The sequence below is a fragment of the Tachyglossus aculeatus genome, chromosome 26 (genome assembly GCF_015852505.1).
Source record: "Tachyglossus aculeatus isolate mTacAcu1 chromosome 26, mTacAcu1.pri, whole genome shotgun sequence".
Taxonomy (NCBI): domain Eukaryota; kingdom Metazoa; phylum Chordata; class Mammalia; order Monotremata; family Tachyglossidae; genus Tachyglossus; species Tachyglossus aculeatus.
The window spans coordinates 9864469-9883630 of NC_052091.1; the positions used below are offsets into that span (position 1 = coordinate 9864469).

General features: G+C 50.5%; 1 protein-coding gene across 1 annotated transcript; it reads left to right on the plus strand.

The window, feature by feature from the left end:
• Nucleotides 1-220: 220 nt before the first annotated feature.
• On the plus strand, nucleotides 221-13193 carry FEM1B (fem-1 homolog B). Its single transcript, XM_038767337.1, has 2 exons — nucleotides 221-626; nucleotides 9801-13193. The coding sequence occupies exons 1-2, from the start codon at nucleotides 379-381 to the stop codon at nucleotides 11434-11436; spliced, it is 1884 nt and encodes a 627-aa protein (XP_038623265.1). The 5' UTR covers nucleotides 221-378; the 3' UTR covers nucleotides 11437-13193.
• Nucleotides 13194-19162: the final 5969 nt, after the last annotated feature.

Below are 19162 nucleotides of genomic sequence, written 5' to 3' on the forward strand. Positions count from 1 at the left end.
CCCCGGGCCCGGACTGTGAACACCAGGACCGGTCCGCCGCCGCCGCCGCCGCCATGAAGGCCTCCGCGGCCGGAGGCGCCCGCCGGGGACGGCCCTGACGGCTGCCCGCCTCATCGGGGAGCGCGCCCCGGGACCGACCCCCGGCCCTCGCCCCCTGCCCCCCGCCCCCGGGCCGGCTCGTCCTCGCCCTCGTTCTCCGCCGCCCCTGAGCGGCGGGCGGGGGCCCCGGTGTTGAATGGGCCGTGCGGGGCCCGGGCTGAGGCGCTGGCGGCCACCGCCGCCTCGAGGGTCCGGAGGAGGAGGAGGAGCGGGACCGGGACCAGGACCTGGAGGAGGAGGAAGAGGAGAAGGAGGAGGAGTGGGGGGGGCCGGGCGAGCATGGAGGGCCTGGCCGGCTACGTGTACAAGGCGGCCAGCGAGGGTCGGGTGCTGACCCTGGCCGCCCTGCTCCTCAACCGCTCCGAGAGCGACATCCACTACTTGCTGACCTACGTCAGCCAGCAGGGCGGGCAGCGCTCCACGCCCCTCATCATCGCCGCCCGCAACGGGCACGCCAAGGTGGTCCGCCTGCTGCTCGAGCACTACCGCGTGCACACCCAGCAGACCGGCACCGTCCGCTTCGACGGGTACGTACCCACCCCGACAGCCGCCCGTCGTGCCCGCCACGCCAACGTCCGGCCCCTGTCTCCGGCCCCTAACCTCGCCGGGGACGGGGAGTGTGTCGTGGCCATCGAAGCAAGGGGACCAGCGTGACCTACTGGGTCGAATTCAGGCCCGGAAGTCAGGAGGATAATAATGATGACATTTGTGAAGCCCTCACTGGGTGCCAAGCACTGTTCCAAGCACTGGCGTAGGTACAAGGTAACCACGTCGCCCCCCGCGGGGCTCACAGTCTTCATCCCCATTTTACAGATGAGGGAATGGAGGCACAGAGAAGTGAAGTGACTTGCCCAAAGTCACACAGCTGACCGGTGGCAGAGGTGGGATTAGAACCCACGACCTCTGACTCCCAATCCCATGCTCTTTCCACTAAACCACGCTGCTTCTCCCTGCTTCTCCTGGGTTCTCTTCCCACCACTTGTCTGCTCGGTCATCTCTGGCAAGTCACTCCCCCCACCCCCGGCCTCAGTTACCCCTTCTGAAAAAGGGGCATCAAGACTGTGAGACCCTATATGGGACAGGGACTTTGTCCAGCCTGATCTTGTATCTGCCCCAGAGCTTGGCATGGTATCTGGCCTCTAGTAAGTGCTTAACAAGTACCGTAATTATTTATTATTTTTATTAATATGTTGTACTCCCCCGAGCACATAGTACAGTGATCTGCACACAGTAAATGCTCAGTAAGTACAGTTGACTGACTGCACCAAGCACTGGGGTAGATTCAAGCCCATCAGGTTGGACACAGTCCATGTCCCATGGGCACAGAATCCCCATTTTTCTGGATGAGGGAACTGAGGCACAGTGAAGTGATTTGCTCAAAGTCACACGGCAGTGGAGTGGCGGAGCCAGGATTAGAAGCCAGGTCCTCAGACTCCCAGGCCCGGGCTCTCTCCCAAGCGCTTAGTACAGTGCTCTGCCCATAGTAAGCGCTTGAGAAATACAGTCGGTTGATTGATTTCCACTAGGCCACGCCGATGACCACTGGCAAGCATCAGGGCCCACTCGTATTTACCAAGTGCCTAACTGTGTGCAGAGCACTGTACAAAGCACTTGGGAGGGTACGGTATAACAGCCACATTCCCTGTACCTCTTAGCGCCAATCAATCGTATTTACTGAGCGCTTACTGTGGGCAGAACACTCTACTAAGTGCTTGGGAGAATGCATACAACAGAATTAATCCACCATCGCCCGTGGCCTGGCCAGGCATTCCTCACATTGGTGGGGGGACTCGGAGGGTAGTCCCGCCAGAGTTGGTACCGTGCCATTCTTAAGTGCTGAAGCTCCCTGCACATCAACGGGCCTGAAGAATGTCACTTCAGACAGACAAACTAAAACAAGACTCAGGATTCACTGTGGTGCCCCCCCCCCCGCCCCCAGGGGTGGGCATGTGAGTTGTTGACAGAATTTTATCTGGTGATGAAGGTGGTGGTGTTATTGGAAGAAATTTTTCAACTCTTACTCCCTTGTTGCGGTAGGAAGGCAGCCCCAGACAAAGTCACTTCTTGGGGTTGAACGGGCATTCTGTTTTGGAGGTTTGCAAATCAGTCTGGCATTTATTGAGTACTTACTGTGCAGAGCACTGTACTAAGCACTTGACAGTTGAACACAAAGAACTCGGTATAATGCTGAGGTCTGGTGGTTTTGGCATCTCCCTCCCAGCCTGAGAGAACCCCCTAGGGCTTTTTAGACTTGAACTGCCTTCTTTAGGAAGTAGGGCCTCTCTAGGGGATGTTTAGTAACTTACTCTGGATACTTTGTAGTTAATGCGTACCACTTTAACCCGGACTTTCAGGTTCAGCTTTGACTAAATGGAATTTTTCCGTTAAGACGGATTTATTACTCATCCCGGATCCTTAAAGAAGACATCTTTTTTTCCTCCTCGTTCCAGGTTATAAGGCAAGAGGAAATGCATGAAAAAGTTACAGTTGAAAGATAAAGACTGAGAATAGAAACATCTCATCCATACCTCATTTGCTCCCTTTGTCATTGTTGAATGTAAAGACAACATGGTCTGCATTTTTTTTTACAAGCAACTTCTTGATTTAGGCCTAAATTTGGCATAAATATATTCTTTGAACAAGTAGGCAGAGCAAGATGGCAGAGCACTCCTGGGCACTTTCTTTTTTTCTTTTTTATGGTATTAAATGCTTACTGTGTGTCAGTCAGCCGTACTAGGCACCGGGATAGATACAAGCTAATCAATTTGGATGCAGTCCATGTCCCACATGGGACTCAGAGCTGAGTTTTACAGATGAGGTAACTGAAGCACAGAAAAGTGAAGTGACTTACCCAAGTCTCACAGGAGACAAGTGATGGAGTCAGGATGAGAATCCAGGTTCTTCTGATTCTCAGGCCCATGCTGTATCCACTAGGCCACGCTGCATCTCAACAGTTCCTCTTGACAGTGATCCTCTGCATTTTTAGTGCATGTGGAATGTGATGGATTCCCTCCTGTAGAGCAGCTATTGGGGAACTGGGCTGTTGTAAGGAGAGAGAGAGAGAGAAAACCTGATGAGTCCTCTGGACCGTAAACTCGTTGGAGGCAGGGAATGTGTCTTGTATTGGACCCTCCTAAGCGCTTAGTACAGTGCTCTGCACACAGTAAGCACTCAGTAAATGCCATTGATGAATGACGAGAAAATATCTGATGCAGTTAGCACACTTTACAAAAAGTATTCTGGCTACTGTCAGCTTTAGCACAACTTTGAAAGAAGTGGATATTCCATGTACAGCAAAACCACTTAAGCCTGCCCAGTTTTAGTTGGACAGGTAGGTGGATAGAGGAAGGCAAGTGGCAAGGAAAAGGAGAATGTGAGAGAAGAACGGGCTGAAAGGAGAGAGGAAGCAGGTCATATTAAGGAATAAGAACAGAACAAAGCCAAAGGGAGGATCATAATAATAATAATTGTGGTGTTAAGTGCTTACTATGGGCTGGGCACCGTACTAAGCGCTGGAGTAGGATCCTACGTGAGGCTCACAGTCAATCCCCATTGTGCAAATGAGGGAACCGAGGCACAAGAGAAATGAAGTGACTTGCCCAAGGTCACCGAGCAGACAAGTGGCGGAGCCTGGATTAGAGCCCAGGTCCTCCGACTCCCAGGCCCGGACTCTTTCTGCTAGGCCACGCTGCTGCTCATCAGGAATCGTGGGATTCCTGGAATGTTTCAGAGGCTCGTCGGACCGGGCTGTGTGATTGATTTTTCAATAGAAGCGTCGGTTTTGGGACCCACTTGTACTTGTGGGGGGCGGTGGTGAGGGGCTGTCAAAGAGCAGGGAAGGAAATGGGATTGAGAAACAGGGATTTTGGAAGGCCTGGAGCACTCTCTCTTTGTGCTCTGGCTTTGAAAAAAATCTGCTCTGCTCATTTAAATGCGCATCCAGAAAGAAGTAGCGAGAGTTCTGTTTTGAAGGCTAGAAAAACTAGATCGGGCAGGTCCCCGAGGAAAAAATAAGCAAGGAGCTACTCGTAGCCTAATCAACCGTCATCTACCTGTGAATGGTTAGTAGTAAGCACTTTGTCAACATCAACTGCTGAAGAACTACTAAATAAGAGAACTCTTCCTCTCCTGAAACCTGAAAGTGACTACAAACAATCCCTTTTAGTAGGCTAAATGCGTAGCCAGACAAGTTTTGAAGTCTTTGCACTTATCCGAATGGATCCTTTTTAGGGAAAAATTGGAAGGCCGACATGCAGATCATTTTTGAGTCTCGGAGGAAATGCCCGTAGTTTGTGGTCAATTTTGTCCTCAGCTCGTTTTGACATAAAGAAGCCACATGTACCCTATTCATTTTTCTGTCCAGGGTGGTAAACAGGGATTTGTAAAGGCTTTCCGAGGCTACTCAGTGTAGATCAAAAACTGGCTAAAAATATTAGTTGGGTTGTGATGCTCAAATGAAATCTGCTACTCGGCAGATTCTTCTCAGGCCAGTTCTGAAAGAGCGGTCACTTACGGAACACCGTATTAACTTTTTGGGTTGTATTTCCCTGATGTTTTCCCGTAACTTAACTGGAAGGGCAGTGTTTAAATCAGACCCCTGTGGTCATCTGAATGTTGCCCCACTGAGCCGATGTCCTCTAAGGTGAAAAACAAAGCCGACCGATTTGTTCATTACCCAAACCAAGTCAAGTGCGGAATGTGAAAAAATGACCTTTCTTGAGAGCCATTTCTTAGCTCACTTTCCTGCGAAATTTTAGAAGTCCATGTTGTAGAGTAAATTTTAATTTGAGGAGGAAATAGAGACATCAAAATACTGAAAAATCCCAGTGAGTGTTCATAATTAGTTCTGTGGTTGGTTAAAGCAGAATAATCCTAAACAAAGTAGCATTTCCCATCGGAAGTGATGTAAAGCACATCAGTGCTTGGTCAATTTGGGGGATCTTGAGAAATGTCATTTGCTCATCAGTGTATTTTTAAAGCGGTAAGACGTGACGAATGTAGTGATCACTAAGTTACATGATCACTGTTAACTTTCACTGTATCAACAGTGAAAAGAGTTTGAATTTAAACTGCGAAATGTTAACAGTGTATGCACATTAAAAAAACCAACCCACCCCTCCCAAGAAACCCCTCAGTCCCCGATTTGATGCTCACTTGAGGTCAGTTTCTTAGGCACTTGTAACATAACTGCCAGACTCCAGCTCTTTCAGTTGTATCTATTGAGCGCTAACTGTGTAAAGCACTGTAGTAAGTGCTTGGGAGAGTACAGTCTAACGAGACACATTCCTTGTCCACAACGAGCTCCAGATATTTTTCCCTTACAGCCCTTGATTTTGGTTTCAATTCCGCCTGTTAATAAAAGAGCTTTCCTGTCACCATAAACCACCCTGCAGAGCCTGTTGCTGCCGTGTTGCATTATTTGTGATTTGTTCAGAGGCGCCGACGTGCCGGGTAGTGTCTTATTTGGGGAGTCACCACAACGTGAGACTCAACAATCGAGCGAGGAGTTAGTGGCAGCCGCCTGTGGGGCCTGGGTTTGCTGCTCGGAGCAAGAATGGGGCAAAGTGCTGGAAGGGAAAACACCCTCGAGACTGTATGCTCGTTGTGGACAGAGAATGTGTCTGTTCTAGTTTTATACGCTCCCAAGTACTTAGTGCTCTGCACACTGTAAGTGCTCAATAAATACGACTGGCCGACTGATGTGAAGGAATGCCAATGTCACAGTTGATTGGCCCTGTTGAGGGAGAGCCTTATAATGGGATGGATTGCTGGGCTGGGTTTGGTTTCAAGTTTTTGTGTTGTTTTTTAAAATGGTATTTGGTAAGTGTTTACTGTGTGCCGGGCACCCTGCTAAGTGCTGGGGGAGATCTATGCTAATCATTGGACACAGTCCCTGTCCCACATGGGGCTCTTAATCTTAACATGTCTGCTAATTCTGTTGCCCTCTCCGAAAAGCTCAGTAAAGTGCTTTGCACAGAGTGAGCGCTCAGTAAATACCATTGGTTGGTTAATCCCCATTTTAAGAATGGGGTAGCTGAGGTACAGGGAAGTGAAGTGACTTGCCCAAGGTCTCCCAGCAGACAAGTGGTGGAGCCGGGATTAGAACCCGGGATTAGAGCCGGGATTAGTCTCTGTCCACTAGGCCACGCTGCCTCATGGCTTTGGAGAAATTGACCATCTGTCAGATGCTCCTGCCTCTGTGTGTAAATTCATTTGTAAACTCTCCATGGTAAAGAAAAGTCACTTAAACCCTGTAGTTTTAATTTTTTTTATTTCAAAAGCCTTTTAAAAATAGTTTTCTGAATCCTTTGTAACTCAAAGGCATATTTTAGAAATGGGGCCTATTGCCTTTGAAGGTATGAAATTTTTTTCAAAGTTGTGATGATACTGTGGCGATCTCTGTATGCAATTTTTGTAGACTGTAAGCTTGTTGCGGGCTTGTGTGTTGTGGGAACGTTGTCTACCAACTCTGTTGCATTGTATTCTGCCGAGCGCTTAGTCCAGTGCTCTGCACACAGTAAACAATAAATGCCATTGACTGATTTCCGTACTCCTTTCAAAACAACTTCATCTTAAGGGTTCCTGCTAGGGTCTTATCCACCCCAGTGCTTGGTACAGGGCCGGGCACATAGTAAGCGCTTTACAAATACCATTATTATTATTATTATTATTATTATTAATAATAATAATAATGGCATTTATTATTATTAGTAGTAGTAGAAGTCTGGGTGGGGTTTTAAACATCCAGCCAGTCACCAGGCATTTGTTGACCACTTGGGTAGTGGATAGCACTATGACAGGACTTTGCCCCATAAAAGCTATTATTATTATTATTAATTGTAGTATTTATAATACATTGATGATGATAAACATCCAGGATAATTAGATTGGACGTACATCTCGACCTTTGGGGAGAGGGGACTCTGCGTAAGAGGGCGAGCCAGCCTGTCAACTGGGAGCCAACTGGGAGGCTGTGGAACAATGGGGAAAGGTAGGCCAGGGAGAGCCCTGCCAATAGCAGACTTTGGCTGAGGAAGTGTTCCAGTTGGCCCCTCTAAGGTCGGAGGGAGCCGGGTGGGGCTGGAGGAGGCAGTTTGGGTGGATGAAATGGGAAGGGAGGAGTTTGTGGTCTCTGAGCTCATGTCCTGGCCACAGCCCATCTCAAGAGCAGAGGTCTGAGTCTTTTCTAGTTGGGCAGTTGTGATTCCCACCTGCTTCCCCCGACTGTCTTTGCCCGTCAAGCCCAGTGGATTTCCTCCCTCTCTTTTTTTTTCCCCAGGGAAGGACCCCTGATGGCAGGTGGTGGTGCAATTTGGATGGAAAGGTCTCTGAGGGCAGGGAGCCTGTGCACTAACTCAGTTGTAGTGTAGTCTCTCAAGTGCTAGGTACAGTGCTGCATGTCGTAAGCGCTCAGTAAATACCTTAATTGATTGATTACTACCTCACCGGTTGTCTTCGGAGCACTTAGAAGAGCGTCCTGTGCAGAGTATTTGGCTCAGGACCTACCAGTGATTGATTTGTGTTGGGGGAGGAGAGGGAGGAGAGAGATTTGGTGGATGGGAGGGATTGGGGAGTGGGAAAAATGGTGCTCTTGCATGGAATTTCCCTGGGCCAGCTTTAGTTCAGGGGTATTTGTTAAACGCTTTCTCTGTGCCAGGCACTGTACTAAGCACTGGGGTGGATACAAGCTAATTGGGTTGGACACAGTCCCTGCCCCATGTAGCGCTCACAGTCTCGATTCCCATTTTCCAGAAGAGGGAACTAACGCACAGAGAAGTTTAGTGATTTGCCCAAGGTCACACAGCAGACAAATGGCAGAGTCGGAGTTTGAACCCACATCCTTCTGCCTCCCAGGCCTGTGCTCTAGCCACTAGGGAAATTTAGATGCCCCGGTTACTAGTCTCTAGAGGTGGTAGTAAGAAGCACCATGAGTTCTAATCCCGGCTCTGCCACTTGTCTGCTGTGTGACCTTAGGTAAATCATTTAAGTTCTCTGGGCCTCAGTTATCTCATCTGTAAAGTGGGGACCCAGACCGTGACCGGCACCAAGACTGGGACTGTGCTAACCTGATGTGCTCGTATCCACCCCAGCATTTACTACAGTGCCTGGCACAGAATAAGTGCCTAACAAACACCGTAATTATTATTATTATTATTAATAAGGGTAGGTTTTCCAAAACTGATGGTTTTTTTTGCCAGTGGGAATTTGGTCTGTCTGGTGTTTTGAGTGTCACTCCACTAGTGGTTCACTTGGGAAGAAACTGGGTTAGTCATTTGGCCTTGTCTGTGACCGTTTGGGCCTGGAGGGCTGGCCTTTAACACCCAGGGCCCCGGGGCACTTTACAGCCATGAGGGGATCCTTCTGGAGCTCCAGCCGGTGCATCCCGAGATTGCTCCCGGACCCTCATCCCCGGGAGTCCCCCTGAAACGGATGGGAAACACTCCGGGTTCTGGCCCCATTGCCCCAGGGAGGGATTTCAAAGGCCGGAGCCCGTCCCGTGACCATGAGTCTCCGTTCCCGTTCACCTTCCCCCACCACGGATCATCCAGACGCTCTCTTCCTTGTAAACCGATAGGCAGTGTTTACTTGGTTAAAAGGTTTCAACAGAGACGGGGGTGGTACAACTTGATCCCGAGCCTGATCGCTGAGTCTGCACTTGTTCCCGCCTCCCTGGAACACCACGAGGGTCTCCTGAGTGCTCCTCCCTCCCGGGGCCTGCCGCCTGCCCATGCCCTTCCATCTTCTTCCCTGTGCTCTGCTGAAACTCGGCCCTTTTGGCTAGCTCTCTTCCCTCCTGGAAGAGAGCGAAGTCTGACTGAGCCCTCTTCTCCTCTTCCCCTGCTCCCTTCTGCACTGCTCTTACTTGATCCGTCATTCATCCTCCCTCCCGTCCCCAAGGCTCGTATGTATAGATCTGCATATATCTGTGATTTATTTATTTATCTCTTTATATTAATGGCCGTCTCCCCCTCTAAACTGTGAGCTCATTGTGGGAAGGAATGTGTCTGTTGTTATATTGTATTCTCCCAAGGGCTTAGTACTGTGCTTTGTACACAGTAAGCATTCAACAGATATGATTTAATGGAAGCCCAGAGAGCGCTAATTTGTCCTGCACTGTGCTACTCCCTTACCCACCACACTTCCTTGTTCAGATACTCTCTCCTCAGGGCTCTGAGGTTTTGTCCTCTTCCTCTATACACACACACACACAACACACAACACCCCCCCACCCCCCGCAACCTCCTTGTTCAATTGCTCTTTCCTCATGACTCTGGGGTTTTGTCTCCCTCTGTGTTACCATACCCAGCACAACTCCTTGTTCAGTTGCTTTCTCCTCAGGGCTCTGGAGTTTTGTGTCCTGGCACCCCGGCCCCACTCTACACACCTTCTACCACATACACACTTTCCCCCACCCACCCAGCACACCTCTTTGTCCAGTTGAATGTATGACAGACTGTCATCCCACCGATGTTCCCAGGCATGACTCTGACATCCCAGGTGAAACGGCTTTCCCTCCGGGAGGGGTCCCACCCGTGGCGGGAACGGCTTCCATGTGGGAAGCTTTCTGGAAATGGCTGGGGAGGTTCCCCTTCCTGTTCCCGCCCTTCCCCTCCCCCCCTTCCCCAAACCGCTGGGCTGCCCTGGAGCCCCCGCCGCACGGCCCATGCGTCCTAACGGTGTTGCGCCCCTTGCCTCCGCAGCTACGTCATCGATGGCGCTACCGCCCTGTGGTGCGCAGCGGGTGCCGGCCACTTTGAGGTGGTGAAACTCCTGGTGAGCCACGGGGCCAACGTGAACCACACGACGGTGACCAACTCGACACCCCTGCGGGCGGCCTGCTTTGACGGGCGCCTAGACATCGTCAAGTACCTGGTGGAGAACCACGCCAACATCAGCATCGCCAACAAGTACGACAACACCTGCCTCATGATCGCGGCCTACAAGGGGCACACAGACGTGGTGCGCTACCTCCTGGAGCAGCGGGCGGACCCGAACGCCCGGGCCCACTGCGGGGCCACGGCCCTGCACTTCGCGGCCGAGGCCGGCCACCTGGAGATCGTGCGGGAGCTGGTCCGCTGGAAGGCGGCCATGGCGGTCAACGGCCACGGGATGACCCCGCTGAAGGTGGCGGCCGAGAGCTGCAAGGCGGACGTGGTGGAGCTGCTCCTGTCGCACTCCGACTGCGATCGGGCCAGCCGCATCGAGGCCCTGGAGCTGCTGGGGGCCTCGTTTGCCAACGACCGCGAGAACTACGACGTCCTGAAGACGTACCACTACCTGTACCTGGCCATGCTGGAGCGCTACCGGGACCGGGACCACGTGGTGGAGAAGGAGGTGCTCCCGCCGATCGCTGCCTATGGGAACCGCACAGAGTGCCGGAGCCCCCAGGAGCTGGAGGCCATCCGGCAGGACCGCGACGCCCTGCACATGGAGGGGCTGATCGTGCGCGAGCGCATCCTGGGCTCGGACAACATCGACGTGTCGCACCCCATCATCTACCGTGGGGCCGTCTACGCGGACAACATGGAGTTCGAGCAGTGCATCGAGCTGTGGCTCCATGCCCTGCGCCTCCGGCAGAAGGGCAACCGCAACACCCACAAGGACCTCCTGCGCTTCGCCCAGGTCTTCTCGCAGATGATCCACTTGCACGAGGAGGTCAGGGCCCGGGACATCGAGAGCGTGCTGCAGTGCAGCGTCCTGGAGATCGAGCAGGGGATGGCCCGGGGCCGGGGCCCCCCGGAGGCGGAGCTGCCTGGGGCGCTGGACAACCACGAGTGCAACCTGTTCACCTTCCTCTACCTGGTGTGCATCTCCACCAAGACTCAGCGCAGCGAGGATGACCAGGCGCGCCTCAACCGGCAGATCTACAACCTGATCCAGCTGGACCCCCGCACCCGGGACGGGGCCACACTGCTCCACCTGGCCGTCAACTCCAACACCCCCGTGGACGACTTCCACACCAACGACGTCTGCAGCTTCCCCAACGCCCTGGTGGCCAAGCTGCTGCTGGACTGCGGGGCCGAGGTCAACGCCGTGGACCGGGAGGGCAACAGCCCCCTGCACGTAATCGTCCAGTACAACCGGCCCATCAGCGACTTCCTCACTCTACACGCCATCATCACCGGACTGGTGGAGGCGGGCGCCCACACGGACATGACCAACAAGCAGAAGAAGACCCCGCTGGACAAGAGCACCACGGGCGTGTCCGAAATCCTCCTGAAGACCCAGATGAAGCTGAGCCTCAAGTGCCTGGCCGCCCGAGCCGTCCGGATCTATAACATCCACTACCGGAATCAGATCCCCAGGACCCTGGAAGAATTTGTCGAGTTCCACTAGGTGACCGGCGGGGTGGGGGGCAGGTGGGGAGAAGGGTCTCCCTCCTCGTGGTGCTAAACGGGAAACGACTCATCGCGGACGGTGGGATCGCCGCCCTTCCTTCTCTCCCTCCCTCCGTCCCCCGATCCCCTCGGTTTTTCCCTCCCTCACAGCAGTCAATCGGCAATGTCTGCTAAGGAGGCAAACAAACAGAACCCACATTGGACTGGGGTGGAAACGGCCTTTGGAGATCGGTCACATTTGGAACAAAGAGGTGTGGCGTCATCACTGCGTGCTTTTTAACTTTTTTTGGTTCTGCTTTTGTGTCCGCCTCTCTCTCTCTCTCTCGCTCTCTGTTTCTCTCTCTCTTTATTTTAAAGGAATACAAACCATCTGGGCTGTAATGTGCAAAAGCAAATTGACGTTTTGCAGCCGACCCGGCTTTTAAACAACCACCGCAGAGGGCATTTCTGCTCGGTCCCTGTGTTTTCCCCGTAGCTCTGGTCGCGGGGCAGAGCGGAGAAATTGGAAAAATCAGTGTCAGCGTCAGCTAACGGTCCTCCGCTGCCAGTCGGCACCGTAGACGCTGTCTGTAGCCTTTGCCTGTCCCATTTAATTGACGTGAAATAAATCAACAGATTGAGATGCCTGGGAAGGATTTAAAAAAAAATGGAGGTTTAAATTCATCTGTGTAGTTAGAGACATGTAGTTGCTTCAGTCCATGAGAAACGATTGTCACACGTGCTGTTGGCTTAAGGAAAGAAGAGTCGTGGAAACAAACGTGTGCATGTTATGCAAACGAATCTGAATCAAACCAGCTCTTTTTAAAACACTTATGGGCTCTTGGAGAAGGTTGTAGGGTTTTTCTTTTAGTCTTATCAAATATTATTATTATATTTTTCTTTGTATCTGTAACAGGCAGGATTTGGACTTGAAAAATCCCACTCTCCTTTTGAAGGATGAGTAGAGAGATTTTTTTGTAATTCCACCACAGTTTGTCAACCCCGACAGTTGACAGTTTTCTGTTTCCATCTCTCTCCCCTCTGTGGTGTCTTCCTTTCAAATGCGAAACCCCTTTTCAGAGGGAAAAGCTTGTGCCTCCCTGGCTCAGATGGGAGGGAGCCAGGGCAATTTTTATTTTATTGTATTTTATTTTCCTCCCCCATTACTTTCTTTGATCAAGCTACAGCAGAAGCAGTTGGAAAATACAAAATCACAAGGATAATGGGTTAAATGAAATATTTTTATGGTATAAAGGGATTGTATCAAGCCACCCCGCAAGGTACTGCCTTCTGTTGAGGGCTGAGCATCTTCAGCAGTAAAATGTCACTCGTATGAACAGTCAGTGAGCATCCTCTGCTTATTCTTATTTAGCTGCAGCTTTTTAACCTCCAGACTGATAGAAGGTTCTGTTTTTCCTTTCTCTTAAGCGAAAGCAGAATGGACATTCAAGGAAGGGGCACACACCTGTTTGTATCAGTTTGACGAATATTGAATGTGAAATAAATGTGTAACTTGGTAAGTTTTGTCTAGTGCCCCACGGACTTCCCCGGTCGCCCTCCCACCTCACTGTCCCCCGCCTCCCACCGTTGCTCTTGAGGGGGCGGGAGCAGGGGCGGGGGTTGCTGTCTGTACTGACAGTACGGAACGCAGGACTGTAAAAAGGAAAATAGTGTCAAAGTTTTGGTAGTTCTAAACGTGACTGAATTCTCCCTTCCTGGAGAACGAGAACAAGATCGGAAAAGTGGAGAAATAAAAGTATTTTCATTTGTGTCTCACGTATGTGTTTCGCTCTGCGGACTAGAGATTCTGGGTCGCAGGGAACTGGCGGAGACCTGAACGGCCAGGCCTAACTCATCTAGCTTGGGCGGGGGCGCTTAAACCTGTGCGATGCTATAAGATGAAATGCGAAAGGAAGGGAGAAAGGCATTTCTGTTTTCAAAGAGTCCTGGGGGGTGGGGGTGGGGGGCAAGAACTCCCAGGGGGATTTCTACAGTGACTGAAATTTTGTATCCTGGGGTACGTCTTCTATTTCAAATGGAAATGAGTCTCACCACTGTGATGGATTTCTGTTTTTGCTACGCTGATCTTTTTTGGGAGGAAGGTTTGAGTCGGTCGTGGGGTGAGGGGAAATGTTTTGATAGACCATAGAGCTAAGCTCCCTGGCCCCATTCCCCCCTCAATCATTCAGTGGTATTTATTGAGAACTGACTGTGTGCAGAGTGCCGTCCAAAGCACTTGGGAGTGGACAATAAGAGCAGAGTCGGTTGACACGTTCCCTGCCCGTAAAGGAGCCGAGAGTTGCTGACTTCCCTTAGGCCTGGAAGGGTAGGTGGCAGTGCCCAGGAAGAGCAGTTCACGGTCCCACTTCTCTTTGGGATCAGAGCTCTTCATCACGGTGGGCGGATTGGGGTTCAAATGTCCAACATTTATTCTGTGGGGAGGGCCATGGCCTACGGGAGAGATTCCAGGATGGACGATCGGGCCGGAGGTCTGCCTGTGGTCACTTTCACTCCCTCATCTCCTCCCACCGGGTTCCCATTTTGGCCCAGAGTGCCATGGGCGAGTAGCGGAAGGGGCGCTATGCTTCACAAGGGCGTTCGGGCAGGCATCCGGTCTTCACCCCCAGGTGGAAGAGGGATTAGAATCCAGGTCTCCTGACGCCAGGAGCTGGGCTCTTTCCACTGGACCAACTTCAGGGTTTGGTGGTGTCGAATAGGATCACACCGTCAATTATGCTGTCTCCAAATTCTAGGGGAAGCCCTGCCACTCTGGTGATGGTGGTATAAGTGGCCGGTAGGAAACACACTTGGGTTGTCCATCTCCATACTCATTTTAAGTGTATTCCCCCACCCTCTTTGGCCCAAGGCCAAAACCGATTAGAGTGTCTTATAGCGTTCCTTCAAAATGGCAGGAGTGGTTCTGATTGGCTAGTCAGGCTTCCAAAAATGTACTACCTCCCCCCCCCCCCCCCCCAGCCCCCCACAGTTATTTTACAAAGGGAGGACGGGGGTGGAGGAATGGTACTAATCGATTAAAATGCTAGTAAAATCGGAGGAAGGTATTTGCTCATATTTAAATTCCCTAAAAAGTAATATTTGAATGAAAACTTGAGTTCTCAAAGGTAACTCCTGTACTGTTACAACAGCATTCATTGCACTATCTTGCTCAGAATATAGTTCTGGCTTGTAAGATTGAAGTGTGTATTGTGAAATACCCGTATAAAACCAATCTTGGAACAAGTGATCTAGAGGCTTGATTTCTTTTGTAAAGTTAGTTGAGGGCCGGGAGGGAAGTACCATTTTTTTCAGGGGGAAAAAATATGAATATTGGTAATTGTCTGCCCGTAAACTCTGTACATCTCTATTTTGTTGATTTGTGTTTATTCATTTGAGGAGCTCTTTACTGGTTTTTGAACTTCCCTGATTTTATTTCAAACAATCCGACATGCTTTGTAATACTCTGTGGGTCTACAGAAAACCAATAGAAATCAGATGGAGCTTGGAGCTGGCATTATTTCAGTGCATCGGGTGCAGCCGAGAAGGAGCGTAGCTTAGTGGAAAGAACGCGGGCTTGGGAGTCAGAAGGACCACTTACCTGCATTGTGACCTGGGCAATCACTTAACTTCCCTGGGCATCAGTTACCTCATCTGTAAAATGGGGGTTAAGACTATGAGCCCCACGTGGGACAGGGACTTTGTCTAACCTGATTAGTTTGTATCTACCCCAGCACATAGTACAGTTCCTGGCATGTAGGTAGTGCTTAACAAATGCCTTAGAACCAAAAAACTGTCAGGTTCCTAACACCTCTCGTCTGAAGAAATGTTCGGTGAATCCTCACAAAGTGGGAGAAAATAGCCTCGCCCCAGAAGCCCCCGGGGGTGGCAAAGAATGGAGGGTGTGGCCATTTGGGGAGGGTTGCCTATTTGCGATGATTCACTCAATGGTATGTATTGAGCGCTTACTGTGTGCAGCACTGTACTAAGTGCTTGATGTCAGTGGTCCCCTGCAGGAGCAGACTGCAGAGCCGCAAAGGCAAGGATTCAAATTCCTGTGATGTCAGAGAGGGTCCCCCATCCTTCCTCTGTGGGGCCCAGGGTGCCTGCTTTGAAGCGCCTTCGGCCCCAAGGCCTCACAGACAGATGTCGAACCACCAGACAGACCCGAACCACCAGACAGACCCGGCCTTGCCCGGCTCTCCGTTGGCCAGAAGGTCGCCAAATCTGGCTTGAGATGGCTTCCAGGTTGGAAAACCTAGCTTTAAAATCGCTCCAGTCACTGGCCGGGCTTCCCTGCACATGGCACATGGGTAGGGAGACAGCTGGCACTGCCCACAGCAGGGACTTTGGCGTGTTTTCACCCCAGATTTTATCTCCCCCCGCCCTCGGGGTCGGGGGGAGTCTGGGTGGGGGGCGGTAACGTGCTTTACGGCCGGGTCTGTGACTCTGATTGCCGTGAACGGGCCGGTATTACTGGAACGGTTCTTGGATTCCTCTCTCCGGGACCCGGGTGAAGAACAGAAAAGGCCTTTGGTTGCGGCAACAGTACACTTTGGTTTAATTATTTAAAATGAATAATAATTTTAAAATGATGTAATGTTACTTTAAAGGGTATATAATTGTTCCGAAGAACCCACCAGTTGGAAAGAACAACCAGGGCTTGGATCACTGTGGAATTGAGGTAATGATTTGCCTAATACAGGGCGTGAATCTATCTCTGTCCCATTTACCTGGAACAGCAAGATAAAAGTATTTTGGGGTACTAGTAATCTGGGTAATTGCCTTTTTTCTCTCCCAACTTTGCCAGTAAAATTTTGGCCTAATAAGGCCAGTAATTAAACTAGCAATTAGATGGGAAAAGGTATTCTGAAAGGGCTTCATTTTATGGTGCTTTCTCCTGTGAAATCCGTTGCTTTAACAAAGTCTCCCTTGGACTGTTGTCAAACCTATGTCAGTTGGTAGTTGTGGATTTAATGATCCTGGCCCGTCTCTAGCCACAGATTTAACTATCCTATCAGTCGGGGCACTGAAACATTAAAATTCCCATGAGAAGGAAAAAAAAAATCTGCCTTTTAAAAGGAGCATTATTACCCTGCTTGATCTTAAGCCACTGCCTCAATCCTATTCAGAAAAAAATATGCAGCTGAACTGTTTAAAGCAGGAAACTGCCTACTATTTCTTAGACAAGAACTTTTTTTTTAAATGATACTTGTTAAGTGCTATGCACCAAGCACTGTACTGTACTAAGTGCTAGAGTAGATTCATGATTATCAGGGCAGACACAGTTCCTGTCCCAGGTTGGGCTCAGTCTAGCTCAGAGGGGATTTAATTCCCATTTTACAGATGAGGAAACTGAGGCACAGAGCAATCAAGTGACTTGAAGGTCACATGGCAGAGCTGAGATTAGAACCCGGGACCTCTTGACTCCCAGGACCATTCCATGTGTACCTTTCATTACAAAAACATTGCTGTTAGGCATTTATACAAAGTGCAGTTTGCCCCCTGACTTGGGTAAAAGGACCTGGCTTGTATTGACCTCCAGCATTGGCCCAATGCAGGGAAATATTTTTCAAAAGTGGTCGAATGGGAAACCTGTACAGTGGTCCAGCAAACTGACAGTGTGAGTAATTGCACTCTGAGAGAGGGTACGGTAATTAGGACAAGAGAGGGGATCGATCATGGCGCGTGATATCAGATTGCCGGGTGTAAGATTATATCTCAGTTGCACTGCTTAATCAGTGGTGTTTAGTGAGCAGGTACTGGCCTAAGCACTTGGGGAGAACAGTGCATTCAAAGTGGTGGACATGATCCCTGCCTGCAAGGAACTTACAGTCTCGTAGGGGAGACAGATCTATTCTTGCCCTCTAGACTGTAAACTCACTGTGGGCAAGGGACCTTTTTTTTTTTAATATTTGTTGAGCGTTTGTGTGCCAGCCGCTGTAGTAGGAGCTGGGATAGATGCAAGCTAATCAGGTTGGACACAGTCCCTGTCCCCCCTAGGGGTTACAGTCTTAATTCCCATTTTACAGATGAGGTAACCGGGTCAGAGAAGTGAAGTGACTTGCCCAAGGTCACACAGCAGACAAGTGGTGGAGCCAGATTAGAACCCAGGGCCTCTGACTCCCAGGCTTGTGCTCTGTCCACTTGGTCACACTGCTTCTCAACGTGTCTGTAAAGTGTTGTATCATCCTGAGCGCTTAGTGCAGTACTCTGCGCATAGGAAGGGCTCAATAAATAACGATTGTTACTCAAAAAAAAAATAGAGTTTGACAAATGACACAGGTTTCTGGAGAAGAAAAGGAAGATTCCGTTTTGAAATCGATTGAGACGTGAACATAGCATTTGTTTTAAGATTGTTGGTAGAAACAGATATGGCCCATCCCAAGTGTTTCTTTTCAGAGAGAGGGATAGAGAAAATGAAGAGGACAAGGGGATAGGAAAAGAGAAACTACTGTTCTCAGCAGCGTTCGGTTTGGGCAACTGCACTAGTTAGTGAAACGGGCCCAACTTTTTACCTCATTGAATCATCCCAGTTCTTCTGACTTCTCCCCAACTCCCCAGCCCCTCGGGCCTAGGTGAAGAGGACATGGCATCGGTGTTCACTGCTACTTCCCAATGATGTCATTGTGTGCACTTTGGTCAAACCATTTACCTTATTCTCATAAAGATAGTAAACTTGTGAATCTCGTGAGAGCATTTTTTATCATTCATGTGCAGGGGAATTGGGGTTTCCTGGAACTGATTTAAGAGCCAGTTCTGCCGTATTTAGCTTCCCGAACCTGACATTCTTAAGACGTAAGTCGGTAAAGGGAGAATCTTGTTCTTGCAACCTTGTGGAGAAGGGGGTGTCTGGTCAGGTCAACATGGAAATTCCACCTTGGAGCGTGTTGTCTGCTGCACCAGTCCAGAGAAGCAAGAAGACTTTCCAGTTCCTTTGCAGCCTGAAGGTTAGTTGGTTTTCTCTGGGAATGGTGTCCCACTGCACTTTGGGGCAAATCCATGACTCCTCACTTTTCCAGATCCTCATCCAAGCACTTTGCCGCACACTCCACTTTTCCAACACTGCCCCCCCTCCCCAATCTCACACTAAGTGGGTCCAACCCTGGGCCTTTTATAGCGATGCTTGTATTTGACCCACCCTTCTGAAATCCCACAGCTTGCAGGCCTGCTAAACCCGCCCCTCCTCCCCTTCCGCTCCCATTTAATGAATGCATTGTTTGCTCCAGGTCTTGTTCAAGGTTCACTGAGTTGTCTGAAGAGCCTTGGCTCTGTTCACTGCCATGGTGGCCCGTTTTAAGTTGTAAACTCTCAGCGGGCGAGGGATAGGGGTTGGACCCCGCCTACCCCCACGTGGGGGTCCGGATGGAGGAAGAGTGAATGTCCACCTAAGAAAGGGTGGACAGTTCCTTTTGCCTGCAATGCCGGTCGTTGACAATTCCAGGCTGGCATGGCTGGGAGTTCTGACTGGATTGGACATGACTTCAGGCAGCGAGGGACACCGAACCCAGGTCAGTTTGGCTCTGCCTGGTGTGCCAGGGGCCACCATGGGGGGGACCCACTGGGAGGATTAATTTTCTGGCCCACCCTCTGCGGGGTGGGACTGGGGGTGTTGAGCCTGGGGTGACTTAAGACTGAAGCAGTGAGGTTGGCACTTGACTGTACCCGCAGCCTGGGTTTCTTAGCCCCTGAAGTGGGCTTGGTGAATCTGTGCTTCCCCTGACTTTTCAGGCTGGTTTTGGTCCGGGTCT